At 38.4% G+C, this 18,978-nt stretch overlaps 1 protein-coding gene across 3 annotated transcripts in view; it reads right to left on the reverse strand.

Moving 5' to 3' along the window:
* Positions 1-18,978, reverse strand: part of GRK5 (G protein-coupled receptor kinase 5) — a 309,334-nt gene that overhangs the window by 24,619 nt on the left and 265,737 nt on the right. For all 3 annotated transcript variants that reach the window (XM_074286872.1, XM_074286871.1, XM_074286873.1), the window contains exons 7-12: positions 15,656-15,719; positions 13,961-14,101; positions 10,212-10,402; positions 7,383-7,420; positions 4,183-4,272; positions 1,587-1,795 (exon numbers count right to left, since the gene is read on the reverse strand). In XM_074286872.1, the coding sequence (XP_074142973.1) occupies positions 1,587-1,795; positions 4,183-4,272; positions 7,383-7,420; positions 10,212-10,402; positions 13,961-14,101; positions 15,656-15,719 (733 nt within the window). The remainder of the gene's footprint in view (positions 1-1,586; positions 1,796-4,182; positions 4,273-7,382; positions 7,421-10,211; positions 10,403-13,960; positions 14,102-15,655; positions 15,720-18,978) is intronic.

Below are 18,978 nucleotides of genomic sequence, written 5' to 3' on the forward strand. Positions count from 1 at the left end.
GGAAGGAAACGCTAAGCCATCTGAAGCCACTAACTGACCAGGGCAGGAAGGCAGGTCCTATTTTTGAAGTCACCCCCAAGGGGTCTACGGAACAAGGAACCTGTCCTTTCTGTGCAGCAGGGTTCTGCATTCTTGTTGTTCTGCTCCCCATTTAAAACATTTGGTGACTCCCTCTTTCCTTCTACGTGAAATCATAGCTCCTCAGCCTAGTACATTAACATGAACCTTGCTTTTTTTTTTTTTTTTTTTTTTTTTTTTTAGTGAGGTTAATTCCCATGTCTTTAACTAACTACTCTGGGAGCATTTAAGGACTCTTTGCTCAGTTGGGGGAAACTAATCTTTGCTCAGTTAGTGTCCAAACTGCTGCCATATTTAAAAGTGGCAGGGAGAATTCTGTGGGATCTGCTCTTGCTTTGGTAAATTTTTTTAAAGGATGAATCCTCTTATTACCACTTGGTACATTCTTTTAAAATTGGAACAGTGAGAAGAGAAAGAGGAAAAAGACCTCTATTCACCAGGATACCCAAGTCTCCTGTCACTGGCTGCCTGGGCTGTCAACAATATCAAGCCCCTGCTGTACTGTAACCACCAATTCAAACCACTGCTTGCTGGCCTGCTACTGCCCAACAGATCAGCCTACCAGAAAAAAGGGAAATGAGATGGAAGAGAAAAAGGCCTCAAGAGAGCTCTCCTCTGCCTTTAGTGAATTCTAATTTGGGGACAACTTGGATGGAAGAAAATTACATGAAAAGCAGGTTTTTAACAATCTCATCTCATGAACAAATAGCATGAGGACAATCAGCAATCATTGCAGGTTGCTCATGCTTTATGCTACGTGTTTTTTACTTCATCATTATTTGGGGGTCCTACTAATATAAAATTCTCACAGACTGTCTAGTAATTATTCCAGGATCCCATGAGTGTTCCTGTTTCTGTACCTTCCTTCTGCTTTTCTGCTCACCTGGGATGTCTTCTTAGGCTCCCTTCAAAACTTCCATTAGGGCCAGGAAGACTTTATAACTACCCCAGTCCTCATTAATGTCTCTTTCAATTCAATTTGATAAATAAAAACTTATTAAGTGCCTACTATGTGTCAGGCACTGTGCTAAGCCTTTATCACACAATTTAGCACTTAGATTTATTTTTATTTATTTATTTATTAATCTATTTATTTAATTAGATTATTTTTAATTTAGCTCTTATTTCAGGTGCATACAGTTTGTCTCTACAACAAAACTTAAGCGCAGGATATGTAATTTACCGGTGGAGAGACGTCCTATCATGGGAACTCCCTCTACCAAATCATAGGTCATACCCCATCTGGCTTTGTCAAGGAATCCAATGGAGTTGCCCAGATCAGAGACAACATTGGAAGCCAGGTTTTTATCTGCTAATCTAGGAATAAGGGAGCATATATGATGCCTTTTACTTTTTTGTCTCCAATAGTGCCCTACAGAGCACAGGTTTTTGATTTTGCTGTTGTCGGAATGATCATGGGACCGATCCAAGTCTGGATCTTCTCCGACTCACCTTGTTCCAGTGGACCTGGCAGACAGAGTGTGAGGAAGGAAGGCACTGGCCCTTACCATTTTACAGATTGACTTGGCTTCATCAGAAAATTTGTGAGAGTACACTTCTTCCGTCTCCAGGACTCTCCTGTCCACTTCTTCACGTTTCACTTTCTCTTTCCTCCCTCGGAAGGGTGACTGTCCCGCAATCATCTCAAAAATGAGGCAGCCCAGACCCCAGTAGTCCGGACTCAGACCATACCTCTGGTTGTTCAAGACTTCTGGAGCTGAAAGCAGAGGAAGAGGGAAAAAGGATTGGAAAGGGCCACCTGATGACCACGGCAATAATAGTGTATGCTGCCAAAGTGAGACCAGAAGCCTTTCTTAGTCCATTTGAACAGAGGAACAGGATGATACTCTTTCTAAACAAGTGCATCTTAGTATAGAAAAATTGTACATGTTTAACATTGTAACATAGTTAACATATTGGATTTTTGCTGTCTAGAGGAAGGGGTGAGGGAAGGGAGGGAGAAAAATTTGGAACACAAAGATTTTGCAAAAGTGAATATTGAAAACTATCTTTGCATGTATTTTGAAGATAAAAAACTATTATTTTTTAAAGTGCATCTTAAAGGACTACTTAGGAAAATAGCACCCTGAGTAGTCCAAGACTAAGATGAAAAGGGGGTCTCTTTTCATGAGAGCATGTAATTTTAGCCCTTTTCCTAATCTTAGCTTGGTCCCTCAAGTTAGCTTTATTTGTTCATGTATTTTTTTTCCTTTTCCATAGATGCATTATCAAGGTACAAAACAATGCAATTTTAGCATGTCATGTTATATATATACACATAAAAATCAAACACAGACTCATAGATGCATAAACATGCAAGAACACAAACTAGTATATAAAACACTTTCACTGGAGCACAAGTTCACTTGTGTGTGTACATGTGTGATCAGATATACATATAAGTTTGCACATGTGTGTTCACAAGCATGTATGTGTTTAAAGTATTATATAAATATATATGCAAATACACAAGAGAACAGAAACACTGTGATACTTGTGAATAAAGACACATGTATGTAGACATATGTGCATATACACACTTGTTAAAATAAATGCATTAACGTTGTATTCACATGCGTGTGTGTGTGTATATTATATATATATAGCCATGCTTATGTGTAAACTAAAATTCAGCTGCCAACACTATCCACATGTGTATACACACAGGAAAGGCACAGGTAATATACATATATATTAAAATGCAGATTCATTCAACCCCATACAGACATATGTGCACAAAGGCATAAAAAATATACACGCACACATATGAATGATCAATGATATGTGGCCATACAGACACGGGTATCAGTACATGTAAGCACAGGGATACCAGCACCTGGTTAATCTAGGTATATGTACAAATACATCTACATGTATACATGTAGGGGTGTGCTGGTCAATGTTTAACCACCACCTCTCCAGAAAAAAACACAGAAGAAACTTTTAAATTTGATCTGCATTATTAACATTTTCTCTAACCCTTTCTTAAGTCCACAAAATCAACAAAACAATAAGTCAAGCCCTAATTTGAAGCATTTGACAGACTTCAATGAATAAATGCTGACAACTCCAGTTCTTTTGAGACAGTTTGTGGTGATTCTAGCAATTCACTGCATATGTGCATAGGTTTACCTAGAACACATAAAGCACATGAATACATATGACATCCCCCAGTGGGCAGATGGAGGAATATAGACTCACATACAATAAAGTTTCCTAAGTCTAACAGAGCTTAGCATGTGGATTTTATGGCACCAGTATCTTTGAGTTCCTTAGTGAGAAGATACAAAGATTCTGGGGTCTAATGGGAAGAAACCTCTCATTCTATCACTGGTTGGGAAGAATGCTTTGTACTTTTCCTCCAATGGGATCAGTGCTCTCTAGGAGACCCAGAGTGAGCACATAGAGTTTGAACTTGTCCTACTATTGCTGCCCAGTCTCTTCCTCATGATCACTCAGGGCAGCAAGGAAGTGTGGCCAACAAGGGATGCTACTGAGTATCCGTAGGGTGGCCTTTTGCATGGTTAAGGTTTACAATGTGACTGAGTTAGTGATTTTGTTCTTAAAGCCAATCAATAATTGATTTTAGATATTAAATTAAAATAAAACAACAAAGCAATTCCTTCTGCTGTCTCATCCACAATAGTGCTGGGGTTTGTTTGTTTTTAAACAGCAAGGCTTTCCAGCCTGTGAGATTTGGGGGGCTTTCCACTTGTGTCCCGAGATGATTTAGAATTTCTGAAGCTGTTCACTTCTTGCATCTCCAAAGGCATGGGTTGGTTTAGAGCTTCTGGCTTGGGCATGCACACCCACAAAAGCCAAGTCTGTTTCTCCAAAGAGAGGGTACTTGGTACTACATGCTTCCAGGAAAATCTCCCTGATTTAATGATTCAAGGGCGATTCATCAGCAATCTCAGGGAAGAGGTAGGGCAAAGAGGGAGGGCATGGTGGGGGGAGATTGGCTTTCACCCCCAACTATATAAAATCCCCAGGGACCCTGATGACCAAATGCTCCCTTCTTACCCAATTGCTTCTTCAGAGTGGAGCTCACTGCCTTTCCCAGAAACAGGATGAAGAGAAGAAGCAGGTGGTCTGGTTACTTACCCATATATCCTACTGTTCCCACTCTGCCCCGGATCAAATCTCCTTCAGGAATCTTCACAGCTAGACCCAAATCAGATATTCTGATATGGCCTATGGAAAAGGAAAGGCATGTGAGAGATTTTACTCAGTATAGATAATTAAAGGGAAGAGGTGGTCACAGGTACCTTTTAAAGCAGCAGTTTAATGGAAAGTTGTCAGGTTGGAAGGAGATCAAACCATATTCCCTGCTCTCCCCTAATTGATGGCATATTTTGAGTGAATCACATAAAATCTCTGTGCCTTGGCCTTCTTATCTTTAAAATGGGTCCTAACAACCTCACAGGATGGTGGTTGTAAAAATTTAATGAGGAAAAGGACATGAGTGCTTTGAAACACTGAAGTATTATGTAAATGTAAAATTAGTCTTTGAGATTCAAAAGCCTATATATAGTTTGAATTATGCCACTTGCCTAAGGAAATATTTGGGCAAGCTAATTTGAAGACAGAAGGGGTGTTATGTGGTAAATATATATATATATGTATATATATATATGTAATGTCCTCAAATTTGAGAGATTTGATTTCTAGTCCCCATTCCCTAGTTGTGTGACCTTAAGTATCATCCCTTGAAGGGGGTCTCAATTTCTTTATTTGAAAAAGAAAGGGATGTTTTCTAGTTCTCACAAAAATTATAGCATCCCAAAGACACTCACTAGTCTCTAGTTTCCTCATCTGTCAAAGGAGGAGGCTGGCCTAATCCATCTCAGACTCTATCATTCCAAGTTATCTGAAAAGGATCGTTTCCTATAACATCCCTGAAAACTGCTTAAGTAGCCTGCACTTGAAGACTTTCAGCATCCCCACTTTGCTCAAATCAACCCCCCATTCCACGCTTGGATTGTTCAGATTGTTGTTTTTTACCTTTAGTGTACTTTACCTTTACTGTACTTCATACAGTGCTTTGTACATAGTATGCATTTAACAAATGTTTTTTGAATCTTTTGGACCTAAACAAAATCTGTCTCTCTGTAACTTCTGTCCACTGGCTAATAGCTGAATGTCCTTTGGGTCAAAGCAAAACAAGTCGCTCGTCTGCGTGAGGGAGCCTCAAACGTATGAAGCTGGGGGGCATGTCCCCCCCTTTAATGATCTATGATTTGAGGAAGTACTGAACTGAGAGGGCTTTGTCTGATTTTTGGTTTGGCAGATTCTTTCATGGGAAACATGTGAAATTTTCCTGACATTTTATAACAATTTGCTTAAGGGGAAAAATTATAAACTGATCTGAGTAACAACCACCACCCTTGCCCTTTTTGGAGCGGCTGTTTATTTTTTTCTCTTCAAGAAAGAAGAAAGGAAAATTTGCATCTGGGCTGGAAAAGTCTGGGAGATCCAATTAGAAGACCTCATAACCCAGGAATGACCAAAAAACATGGAAAAGACGTCGCTCCTGAGAAACCTCTTTCTCTAGCTCTCTTGCAACCCAGTGGGGCCCAGCTCGTGTCCTGGCAACAACTTGATCCCACAGAGACACCACCACAGTTAGGGAGAATTTCCCACATCACAGAAGTTTCCGCCTCACAGCACCGGGTCACCCTCATGCTTGATTCTGAGAATTCCAACCAAGGTGATATTTAACCCAGATAAGTCTCTCTTGAAAAGAGCTTCCTGAATTTTCAAATGCTCAGTCCTTCTCTCCTTCTTCCTCACAAAGGCAGGAAAGCTAAATTATATCCTCTCAGGCTAGGGGCAGGTAGACAATATCCAAATTAATAGGGGCCAAGAACAGAATGCTCTATGGCTTTTATTGGCAAGAGGAGACCATGTGACTTCAGATTCACTGGGATCTTGGTAAATGATAAAAAGGTAATGGTATTGTAGAAAGAACCTTGCATTTGGGAATAGAAGACCAGGGGATTTGAGTCTTAATTCTACTGTTTACTATCTAAGTGATCTTGAAAAAAAGTCATATAACTGATTTAGAGTCTCAGTTTCTCCATCTTTAAAATGAGGGTGATGGGCCAAATGACCATGAGAGTATGAAATAATGGCAGGATGGGGATAATCCTCAATAATGAAGTACTGAATAAGGCAAAAAAAAATCCTTCCTCATTCTACTACCAATGCTGAAATCTCAATGTTTACTGCTGATCTTTCTATTACTTTTCTCCTTCCTTTTGACCCTTCCTCCCCACTAAGGGCTGATCCTGGCATAGTTGAATTTGGTTTATCCCTGTTGATGGGCTATGGATTCTAGGGCTATCGTCAAGCAGATTCACTAGATGACTTCATGGAGGTCTCTTTGAGCTTCAGTTTCTTCCATTTACCAAATGAAGAGAATAACTAACTTATTCATTAAAGAGGGCTATTATTAGGATCTAAAGAGGTAATATACTTAAAAGAGTTTTGAAAATTACAGAGTAAAATTATCAACCATGACTCCACAAGTTGCTCACCCCAACAGGAAGGAGATGGATTTAAACTATAGAATGAAACAATACTGGACATGGCTAATGTTAGAACTTAGTTTGCTTGACTACAAATATTTGATTCAAGAGGTTTTTTTTCCCCTTTCTGAGTGGGTGGGGGTTAGGAGGCTATAAAGAAAGAAAATAAATGCTTTTTAAATTTTCTGAAGTTAATTTTTAAAAAGCACAACACATGATACAGACATAGGGCATTATTTGCCCCTCAGAGATAAAAAGTTTAAATTGTCCATGTCATCATTAATATTAAGGAACATTATGGTATAATGGATAAGTGCTATTGGAGTCAGAAAGAATTTAAATCTTCCTCTGATATTCACTAGCTATCACTAGCAGTCACCTTCTTTGAGCCTCGAGAACCCTCTGACACTATCAGATATATTCTAATTGGGATCTCAAAGACAGCAGAAGTTTCCTCCCAGTAATATCATTGATCCTTGACATATTGAGGTAATGATAGCCAGAGACAACAATAGTGAAATAAGAGCAGAACTTTATGCAAATAAGAATACCTGGGTGGAGGAAGGAATTGGGGAGAGGGGCTTTTTCCAGTATAGAAGTTAGAAGTTAGTACAAGGTACCTATAGAATTCTAGGATGACCACTCATCAGAGCCTCCCAATCAATATAAAGTCAAATTTGTGAAAGCTTTTCTCTGTGTCTCTTTGAGCCACAGAACCAGTACTACTTAAAATAGCAGAAAGGAACAGAATCTCAGAACCACTCCCCGACTTACCGTAATCGTCCAACAGGATATTTTCTGGTTTCAGATCCCTGAAAGGGAAAGATAAGAGACATTTGAGGGAGGGCATTTCGGAGGGCAGAAGCACGTCATAGTCCCAGGCAAGACTGGCTATGCAGGTATGATAACCCAGCTGTACCCTATTTGGATCAACCAGGACTTGGTGGAGACAAAAGAACTTTCTTTCCTGCTCCTTTGGCTCTGGCCTACTGGTCTCTCTATATAACTACCACACCCCAGGTTTATCTTGGTTTTTTGTATTAATTCAGTGAACAAACATTATCCTTTGCCAAAGGCGTCTTCCTGCCCTCAGGCTAGTGGCACAGGGTGGGAAAGAGACTGCTTAAGGACCAGCTTCTGGCTCTAGCCCAAGACCCTAGGATAAGGAGACATCAGCATCAGGTCTACATTGATAGAGATGGAACAGAGTCTACTGGGGTTGATAACATCTGTTTTTAATCAGTCAAGATCAGGCTAACAGAGGGATAAAGCATCAACTTTGAATTATGGGGTAAATGAGAATTTAGGTTGGGTAGGAAAAGAATGAATAAAGTCAAGAGAAAAAATCTTTTTGAGGAGTAAGGACTTAGATAAATAGAAGAGTAGAGTTTTCTAGGTTTAATCTGAAAGAAAGGAAGCCCAGAAAGGGAATAATGTAGATAGCATGACTTTTCCTATCTTGATCTTAAAGTTCATCTTTTCTTGATTATTGAAATAAACTTCACTGGCTAATGGAATAGGGGTAGGGGAGAAGAAATATATGCTTTCTAATAAAAAGGTTTTCATCTGCTGGTAAATGTTTATTTGAGAGACATTGTAAATGTGCGGAACTTGACTCAGGAGGCATGGGTTCTAGCACTCCCAAGTCTGCTGTTTAAACCATGGGACCTCCACGATATTGTCTTTTCTGATTCCCTAAGTCCTCACTTATGACATGATAAATAGCACTTGTTTTTAAAAGTAAGTGATTTTGATATCATTTCACAGAAGAGTCTGTGAACCTATTAACATCCTACAACAAGTTTAATATTCTATCTGCATTGAAACTTTTGTTTCTCAACCTAATGGACTATTTGTTAAAATTGAAACATCTGTCCTCAAAGGGAAGTGTTAGGATATATTTTAATACAATTTTATAATTAAAATGATCTTTTAATTTATTAAATAAATAAATGTAGATTTAAAATATATTTATACGTATGGAAGAATTGCACAACTTGCTGTCTAAGGGATAGGGTGAAGAGAAGGGAGGGAGACAAGTTTAGAACACAAGGTTTTACAAGGGTGAAAGTTGAAAACTATCTTTGCATATATTTTGAAAACAAAGTTATTATTTTTAAAATAAACTATACTTTAAAACAACATTTTAATTGTTTGTGGAGCCCAGCAAAGTGACCCTTTGGGCCCATGTTTAGGTTTGTTCTCAAAGGTTACATGATTTATTTAAGAAAAATAAAACAGCCCCTTTCTGGGCTAAAAAACCCTAACAGGGCCAACCACCATTATTTAAAGGTTAGAATGACAGAAGTACATTTTCCTAATTTTCTGATCCCAGGTGGATACCAGTTCTAATGTAAACATGTCAGAAGCACTTCCCCAGCCAATTGCCAGAGGGAGGATGTGGGTATCATTGTTCTGCCTCACCAGAGGGATCCGTAGGTGGGAATGAGGGTCCCTTCCAGATCCAATAGTCTGTGGTTTGGAGGAATGTTTATTTTAAAAGGACTAGGTAAGTGAGCAAGAGTTCTTCTTTCAACCCTCAGGGAAAATTTTCTGACTGGTTCTCTTTTCACCTCAGTGAAAACAAAGCAAAAACAGAAGGTGGTGCTGGGGGAAAGCTTATGCTTCTGAGAACATTCCTGCTTGTTTTCAGAACCTTCTTGACCCCACAAGATAAACTCCACTCCAGTATACTATTGTGCCCAGCCTCCTTGTTAAACAAATCCAGGGGAGTATACAGGCCTGTGGGCTGATGGTGGGCCTGGGGTGAGGATAAGAGAGATTGAGAGAGAATACACCAAGAAAATTGCAGAAATGACTTTGATTTGACCTTCTTACCTGCTTCTGCCTCCCCTGGAGAAACACCTCATAGGGTTTCAGCAACTTGTCATTACCATTGTTAGATACTGATAAGACATGGAGAGGCAGGGGAGAATGGCGGCAGGGCACTTGAATAGTAGGTATAACCAGTTACAGTTAATCCCCACAGAAAGAAGTTGGAGAGATACTGCTTAATGAATTGTACTTTCATTCTTCTCCCTACTTTCCTCTCCTCAATACAAACAATTTAAAAAAAAAAAAACTTCAGTGGGCAAGAACCCACATCAATTAGGGGATAGACTCATTCTTATGTTTGGGGTCAAACTTTTTATGAACCTACTGAGCAAATTTCCAGGAATTTGGAAGTACTCTTAGACACAGGGTCTACTGTTGTTGGTCCTCACCAATAAACTTACCCACATAACAATGACTTCTGGGCTAACTGAAGGGTCCTGGATTAACTTGGTTCTTGGGAGCACCCAGTTAAAATGGTGAAGAGGAATATGTCACCCAATGGAAGTGGGAGAGGAACGAATGAGAATTACACTTCGTCCTACAGTTTATGTTATAAGGAGAGAGTGGGGTAGAAAGATTATTGCACTGAGAATGAAAGATCTACTGCTAATTTTCTAGGTGACACTGCCTAAGACATTTTCCCTCTACCATTCTGCCCTCAACCCCCTATAAAATGAAGGGGTTGCATGGGAGACCTCTAAGAGTCTGTCCAGTTCAAAATTTCATTCTAGGTCCCTCTAGAATCTGGTAGTTCGTGTCCTTGCTTACCTGTATACGGTATTTTCTCTGTGAAGATCTTCCAAGCCACAAAGGATCTCTGCTGCATAAAACAAGGCTCTCTCCTCCTCAAAGCCTGGGTTTCCCATGTTGTAGATGTGGAACTTCAGGTCACCCCCATTCATGATGGTCAGAACTAAGCACAATGCATCCTTTGTTTCATAGGCATAGGCTAAGTTGACCTGGGAATACATCGGTAACACCATTGTGGCACAAGGAAGACAGAAAGTCCTGTTTCCTCTTTTCTTTAGAAAAAATGTAAATTTGAAGGGAAAAGGGGAAGCAGTGGGCAACAGCTAAATAATATTCCCTAGAAACCAACTGGCCTCCCATTGACCCCTGCCATATTGCTCTGTGGCTACAGTCAACTTCTAAGTCTCCAAAAGGGTGGAAGTCAGGCAGAATTCCTGGATTGACTAACTTCCTCTCATTCAGTGGATCTTCAAGTGCAAACCACAAGGGTATCCAGGGGATCTCCAGGCTAGGCCTTTGGCACATTTGCACTTATAACAGCACTATGGCTATACTTCCTGAAGGAAAAAGCCCAAGACAGTTAATCAAAATCAGGCATTGCTTCTCTGGAATGTCCTCAAAACTGTACCAGGCTTCTTTCTGTGCTTTCCCTTCTGGTCAGGATTTTTACTTATTTATTTTTGCTCTAGCAATTGCCAATGGGTGGGGTGGGGTCTTCAGGAACTTCTGGAGCAATCTATAAATTGGAGACATTTGAAAACCATTGCTCGAAATCAAAGCTTTTTAAACTGTGGGTTGTGACCCCATCTGGGATCTTGTAACTGAATGTGGGAGTCATGAAATTATGATTTATTAACAGTAAATGTTTGATTCTATTTTACATTCCTACATACCTGGGGTTGTACAAAAATTTCCTGGGCAAAAAGAAATCATGAGTGGAAAAAGTTTAAGAAGTCCTCCTCTAAATAAACAATTCAGGACTGATCAATTCAGGCTGAGCCTAGACATTGTGGTCAGCACAGATGCTAGGTGTGCTGTCTAGGGAGGTATAGCCTCTATCTAATTCATTTGTGTTTGGATATTTCATGGCCAGACCATTCCTTCATCATCAAGACCATCTGGAGCTGGGTTTAGGGCCTCGGGGCAGGTCACACCATGTGGGAACCTTCCTTTTTCCTACCCTTTCCTTTCCTCCTAAACATTCTGACATTGGCGAAACCTGGTTGCTATGAATATCAAAGCAAGCTTTGATCACAAAATATTATGTTAGAACATAAACAACAAAAATAGCATGCAGCCAAAGCCTGAGAGGAAGAAGGTATGTTTCGCTAAAGGGAAGTAAGAAGGTCAAGGGAAAGGGGTTTTACACGCTGATGCTAGTTGTATTTTAATGGCTACTTCTCATATGGATGTCCTCTCCTACCTCCAAGGAAGGGATGTCCAATAAATTACAGTAGATGACCTGATTTCTATCCCTCTATTCTGGTGTAACTCTATGACAGCAACACTGGAAAGAGATGGATGAGCTATTAAAAGCTCTTGGCCATGAACCTCTTAGAAATAAGCATGCTTCTGCCTAACATAAACCCCTTTCTCTACTTCTCCAACAAGACATCCAGAATAAAATCCCACCCTATGAAGGCAATCCCTAGGAAAGATGGCACCATGCTGGATATCACAAGCAATGATAAGTGTATATCTTTCAAAGGGAGATTTTATTCTATGGGCAAGAATCTCTGAGGCTAAAAATCCCATTGACATTATCAGAATTGTTACTGTGGAGTTATTCTAGCCAAAAATGTCTTCTTAATGTTCACCATACTTCAATGGCTTGGCTGAAGCTTGAAATGCCTGAAATGCAATCTCTCCTGACCTCTGCAAAATTCCTGAATGCTTTTAAGGTTTAGCTTAAATATCACATTATTTATGATGCCTTTCCACTCCTGCTTTTACACTCTACTTTGTATATATATATACATATATATATATATATATATATATATATATATATATATATATATATAAGTTTTGCATTGACTTATTGATGTATCTATGATCCACACCTGTTCCATCTCATGTAACAGAAGTTCTTTGAGAGCAAAGACATTTTTACTTTTGTCTTTGCATCTCCAACATCAAACACAGTGCCTGACATTCAGTAGATACCCAATAAGTGCTACTCAATAAAATGTTTCTTGAATGAACTTCAAGAGCCTTGATTTCTATATTGTCTTGTCAAATGTCTTTTGGGCTATGCTGGCCTTTTTAGAGTTTTAAGCTATCTTCCCTTCAAGTCTAATTCACTGCATGAGCTTCTTCAAAGAACAAGGGGACTGATGGAGGATGAAGTCATACTCTCTGACTCTATAATGGATCCTGGGCAGAATGCTATTCCTAGGTCTATGTTGTGGGACACTTTAAAATGAAATCTCTGGGAGATTTTAATAACCAACTTGCTTAGATGAGGTCAGGAAATACTGCAGGAAGAAACAGAAATAGTCTTAATAGTCAAACCCTCACTCACCCTTTTGGAAGTTTCCCCCTTTCTTTAATAACCCAGGAGAAAAATTCATGATTCTAACAAATTCTAGTTCTTTTTCTGGTTACCAACTTGTATCAATCAATCAGAAAGCATAGACTAAGTTCCTGATATTGCAAAGCACTATACCAGATTCTGGGAATACAAAGGCAAAAAAATGAAACATTTTCCATCCTCAAAAAGTATATATTCTTTTGGGGAGAGAGAAAAATATCATACACACACAATTATGAGAAGGATTGTTTTTATACCCAATTCCCTCTATTTTTGTCCTTCCAAAGGTTTTATTGGAAGAATAAAAATAGGGACATAGATTTCTAATACTATTGGACTATCCCTAAGTACTTAGAGAAATTTTTGGTTCTGTTCTCATTGTCTGACATAGAGTAAGAATCCATTTACATCTTCAGGTAATAAACTTTACCCAGAGGGAAGACTCTAAACTAAATTATCTCACCCTCTCTAGACATATTCCTATAGAAGTGTCCTTTCTTTTACCTATATTTATAACAAGACAACTTTAAATATACAGCAAAAAGACAGCTAATTTTTAGCAACAATGACAACAATGTCTTTTCATCATAAGATACTAAGTGAAAACCTAATACACCAAATTAGGATCTATAGAAACTAATGTTTCAATAAAGCCACGAGGAATAAGAACAAGAGTTAGCTTGTTAGGCAAATCTTGAGATGATTCAATAAAGAATATTTAGCAAGAATCTGATATGCAAAGAGCACTGGACTAAAGATTTCAAAGCTCCTCCTTGGGAACTGGAGTTGTTTCATTCATTGTATTTGGTGCTTATCACATAGTGAATGCTTAATGAATATTATTGATTACTTGACTGGTTGATTGAAAGGAAGAGGAGATAGTATTCCTGCCCTCCTGGAGCTTACTGGAAGGTCCAGTGTGATCTAGTGGAAAGCAAACTGGACTAGAAATCCACTCCCAAGTCTGCCATTTCCTAGCTCTATGTCTGGGGATAATAAGTGACTTGAAGCCTTTCTTCATCTCTAAAATATTAAGTTTATACTTGTTAATGTGTAAGGTCCCTTTTGGATCCATAACATACTTCTAGGGAGGGAGAATTAGTCTGGGTTTTATATTTTCTTAGTAGAGAGAGGGGCATAAATCTTCTATTCCACTTAGTGTTCTTTATTTATAGTTTGAGTTGGCGTTACTGTCAGTTGTTCTTGCACAATTTGGATTGTATTCAATACTCACAACAAACTGACTATTGACTTTTTCTAAAATCTGCTTCTCATTGAGTGCCATGGACTCTCCTTTCCTCTTCTTTATCCTCTTCTTCTCCAGCCGCTTACAGGCATACATTTTACCTGTAGCCCGCACCTGACAAGCACAGACCTAGAAGCAAAAGAGAAAAAATCAATTAATCAGACACTGGGGTTTTGAAGAAAGAGACCTTGAGCTAGACAACGAACCAACTGTTGAGCATGGTCAGATCCAAGATTATTGGAGTTGGACAGAATTCTCAATATCATCTTGTTTAGCTCTACCATTTGACAGAGGACTAAACTAAAACTCAGAGAGGCTGGATTGAAATCTGGGTTCTCCAGCTACATATTTAATGCTCTTTTCACTCTTTGGGAATTAAGCCATAACCCCCAGAAGACCAAGTATACACAATAGGACTCATGTTCGATTTGAGAAAATTTTCCAATTGGCTGAAATTCAAGGTTTCCTATCCTATGTTTTGGATTATTCCACATTGTTACCAATTCAATATCAGTTCAATAAGCAAATATGTATATATCTCAATATTATACTTCTTGATCGCACAGACTTTGGCTAAGGCCCACTGGGTCACATTGCTTACAATTAGTGAGATAGACAACATTTAACTTTGGTTCCCCTAGCCTACCTAGTTTACGATTTCCCACTTTGTAGGTGCCCTTCATGTCTTTTCTCCCCATTCTCTCAACTGCTGTTGGCATCTCATGTCCTTTTCATCCCTCCGACCCTTACCCCGCCCCAGCCAAACCTATTATCTGGAAAGAATTTGATTAGCTACAGCACAAATAACCGAGAAAAATCCCCAAGTGTTGTCTATGTGCCCAGGGAGCTATAAAGAAGGATCAAAGCCTGTAAGTGAAAGGACTAAAATTCTAAGTGAGGAATTTCAGGTTTTAGTCAACTTATGGAAAAAGCATTGAGGGAAGGTTTTTTTTTCCCAGAGCCACATAGCAGCAGCTACTTACCTGCTCTGCCTACTTGTAATACTAACTCGGCCTGATCATATGACTTGCATCCTTCTTTTTGTTCCTTTTCTTTCTTCCTTTCTTACTTTCCTTGCTTTCTCCAATCAATGTTTCCCCTTTCTATCATCTCAAATTGGAAACTCCTCTGGTGATCTGATTTATCTTGCTGTTTGTTTCATTCTGGTCCAATTCTTCAAGAGATGATTAGGGATTTTCTTGGCAAAGACACTGGATGGTTTGCCATTTCCTTCTGCTTATTTTACAGATGAGGAAGCTGAGGCAAACAGGAGTAAGTGACTTACCCAGGGTCACACAGCTAGTAAGTGTCTGATGAACTCAAAATGAGTCTTTTTGACTTTAGGACCAGCATTCTATTCGCTATGCCACTTAACTGCTCACCGATTTATCTACAGCTACTGAAAAGCCAGATTTCTTTGTCCTCACTTTCATCATTGATATAATCCTGTCTAGGGTTTCCAAAATCCTTTGCTCCTCTCCTACTCTCTTCTTCAGCAATACTCCCAACATGAGTCACAGCCAATGTGGAAACTGATAAGTGTGCCCTAAAAAAGAATGTTTGAGGAATCCTGTTTAAGAAGCCTAGTTCAGACACAACCCAAGGGAAGCAGGAAATCCTGCCAAGATTATAAGTGCTTTAAGTTACAAATACTCTTCATACAAAGTGTAAGAAATCACTCACCTCCCCGAAGCCTCCTTTGCCTAGCACTCGATATTGCCTGAAAGTGTTTTTGGTCACTGGTTGTCTGGAAGAAACCAAGAAGTCAACATTGACCTTATGGCATTAAGATATTTTTTTCCTCTTGTCTTTGAAGTAAAAAAGATGAGTCTTTAGATTGTAACCTTTGTTGATGATGGGTCAGCTCTGCTATAAACAAGTTGTGTGGGTTTGGGCAAAATTACTTTATCTCCATGGCTTTCAGTTTACTCTTCTATAAATGAGAGAGGTAAGCTTTAAGTGATTGCTTTGGTCCCTCCATTTATGATATGCTAGGGTTATATGGACTTCTGGATTGATCACTAATAAAATGAGAACCAGTGTTTCATATGGCAGTGGGGAATTATTCCTTTGGTTTCAGATAAAGGCCAAGAATGTGTGTGGGGGGGGAGTTGGGTTTTCCATTCTAATAAAGAGACACTTAGCTTTTCTCCTTGTGAGGAAGACAAATCACAAAAATAAAAATAAGTTTAAGAACTGGATCCAGAAGCTGACTTAAGCACAGTTTTTGTAATATATTCTCTCAAATGCAAAGGATAAAACCATAGCCACATATTAGTTGGATAACCTTGGACAGGCTGCTAAATTTCCCAGAACCTATTTTTTCTCACCTATAAAATAGACTTAAAAATGCCTATACCTCACAGGCTTATTGTGGGGACTAAATGAAATAACATACATCAATGTTTTTGTAACCTCAAAGCATCATATAAATGTGAACTATATAATGATGCTAGGAGTTGTATTAATGATGGCAGTGTCACAGGAAGGGGAAAAAGAAAAAAAGAAATGAAGTCCAAAGTAGAAATGGAAATAAAATAAAGATGACGTTCTGGGCTGAGTATGGTGTAGAGCGTAATGTCAAACTGAAGCAGAAATGGGGCCCACTGAATTGCATCTAAGATTCTTGCAAGTTGCATATTGACTTGGAAAATCATAAAATTAATATTTATGATATCTCTCCTAGACAATATTAGTATTATCTATGTTTTATCACATTTTATTTTGTTACATATTTACCAATTATATTTTAATCTGGTTTGGGTTGTACACAGTATTGTGGGTCACATGTGATCTGTGGACTATGTTTGAAACCTCTGGTACAGATGAAAATAATACTAGAGTTGGAATTTAGAGTGGCTCTGACTAGGTCACATGGGAAATTCATTTAACATCTTTGAATCTTCATTATCCCATCTGTAAAATGGGCTTAAACTGTCTTCTTCACAAGGTCATTGTAAGGAAAGTGCCTGGGAAATCCTAGTATTGAAGCCTTGAGTGGCATTTGTGAAAGTAAATGTTCTGAGAATACAGATCTGAAGATTTGAGAATTTATGGATTGTTCTTCATCAGTTGTGTCCCCATGGTTCAAACATTAGGTTTTCTTGTCAAGGATATTGGAATGGTTTGTCATTATCTTCTCTAGTAGATTAAAAAAAACCAGCTATTAAATGTCACACAGCTAATAGGTATATGAGGTTGAATTTGAATTCAGTTCTTCCAGACTCCAGGCACAGCATCATATACACTGAGCCATCTGGCTAACCTAAAATATAAATTATTGGTTACAATAATACCATCCCTGTCTTTTTGAAAAAGGCTAAATGCATAGCTTTATACCGAAACTACTTTCAAAATAAAGTTGAGTGCAGTTTGATTTTTACTAATTAACCTAATTAGATACTGTATGATGATCTGGTTAAAGAAATCAGACCAATATTAGAAAAGTCCATGATATTAATTTGAATATCGTGTACATAAAAAACTGGTCCACGGGGGTCAATTTCTCACTTGAATAAGTTAAAAATCATGCTGCCTGCTAATGTTTTGGTTTCACTGGAAGGTACTACATGCTGCAGGTACATTAGCCTATTCCCCTTATAGAGCCTCTCTGCAAAATTCAATTTAGTTTCTGGCAAGTCTATTCAGAATTTATCAAATCTTACTTAGATGTGATGTCACAGATGTTGAGAGGGGCATGTGGTATAATGAAAAGAATACTAGACAAACAAGGAGGAGACTTGGATTCCAGTTCTGGGTTAGCCACTAATGTATTCTGTGAGTCTTCATCTTCCCTCAACCACAGTTGCTTAAAAGAAAGGAATTAGAAGAGATGACCTCTTATGGTTATTCTAATGTTCTATGGTCTAAAGATCCTTCCAGCTGTTAGAGGATGTGTTTTGGTGATTTATTTGCTGAAGCACTCGAGCTTGATCCTGATTAGTACAAAATAATTGCCTACTCTGCAAGAATCCACACTTCTCTAAATCTTTCTTATGCAAATAGTCAGCCAGAAGGCCTATTTCATGATTTAGGAACATGCTATCAGCATGTATTCTACACTTTGGCCTTAGAAGCTTTTCCTACTGAGCTCAACTCCAAACCACATCAAGGCTTACCAGCCCTAACAGTTTACGATAGAAGAAGAACAAACAGTAACTCTACATTACCACAGAATTTAGCTGCTGGTGGAAGAGTGTAATACAATTTTAGAGGAATTTCTTGGTTAACCTTGGGGGGAGAAAAATCCCTTAAACACTGAAATGGAGAAACATTAACTGGGCAAGAACCTTTAAGTAAAATATCTTCTGAAGATACGTTAACTCTTTGGGAACTGTTCATTTATTTACAAACTTTAATTTAAGAGTGTTGAAAAGGACATTAGAGATTGTCTAATCCAGTGATTCTTAAATTTTGAAGGTTCCCAAAAACTGTTTTGGGAGTCTGTGAGGTCAAAACTATTTTCATAATAATAGTGACATGATTTTCCTTTTAAAATTCTCTTTTTTTCCAACTTCATATCTGTCTGAAGCCAGAATTTTTTTCATATACTTCAACCAAAACAACCAATCATAACAGACTGAATTCAGAATAAATCAAGCACTAATGAGATTTACAAAAATATGTAGCCCAATGCCACTCTAAGTAATTTTTTTTGTTCTGAAAAATATGGTTGTTCTTATAAAAATATTATATTTATGTAAAAATGCAATGTATTTTTAAATGAACTAACATTTTCAAATGTACCGGTTTTTAATTCTGATTATGGTAAATATCAATAGATATAACCTACATAAATATAATCCTCTGTGGGATTGTCAATTATTTTTAAGAAGGTAAAGGATACCTGAGACCAAAGAATTTGTAGTCTAATACCTGCATTTTATAGAAAAGGGAACCAAGAGATAGTTACTTGTAACAGAACCAGTGTTCAAATCCAGACCTTCTCTGATTCCATATCTAGGGCTATTTCTACACCTGTCACTGCCCCAATGTTGGTAGAACAC

The sequence above is a fragment of the Sminthopsis crassicaudata genome, chromosome 2 (genome assembly GCF_048593235.1).
Source record: "Sminthopsis crassicaudata isolate SCR6 chromosome 2, ASM4859323v1, whole genome shotgun sequence".
NCBI lineage: Eukaryota > Metazoa > Chordata > Mammalia > Dasyuromorphia > Dasyuridae > Sminthopsis > Sminthopsis crassicaudata.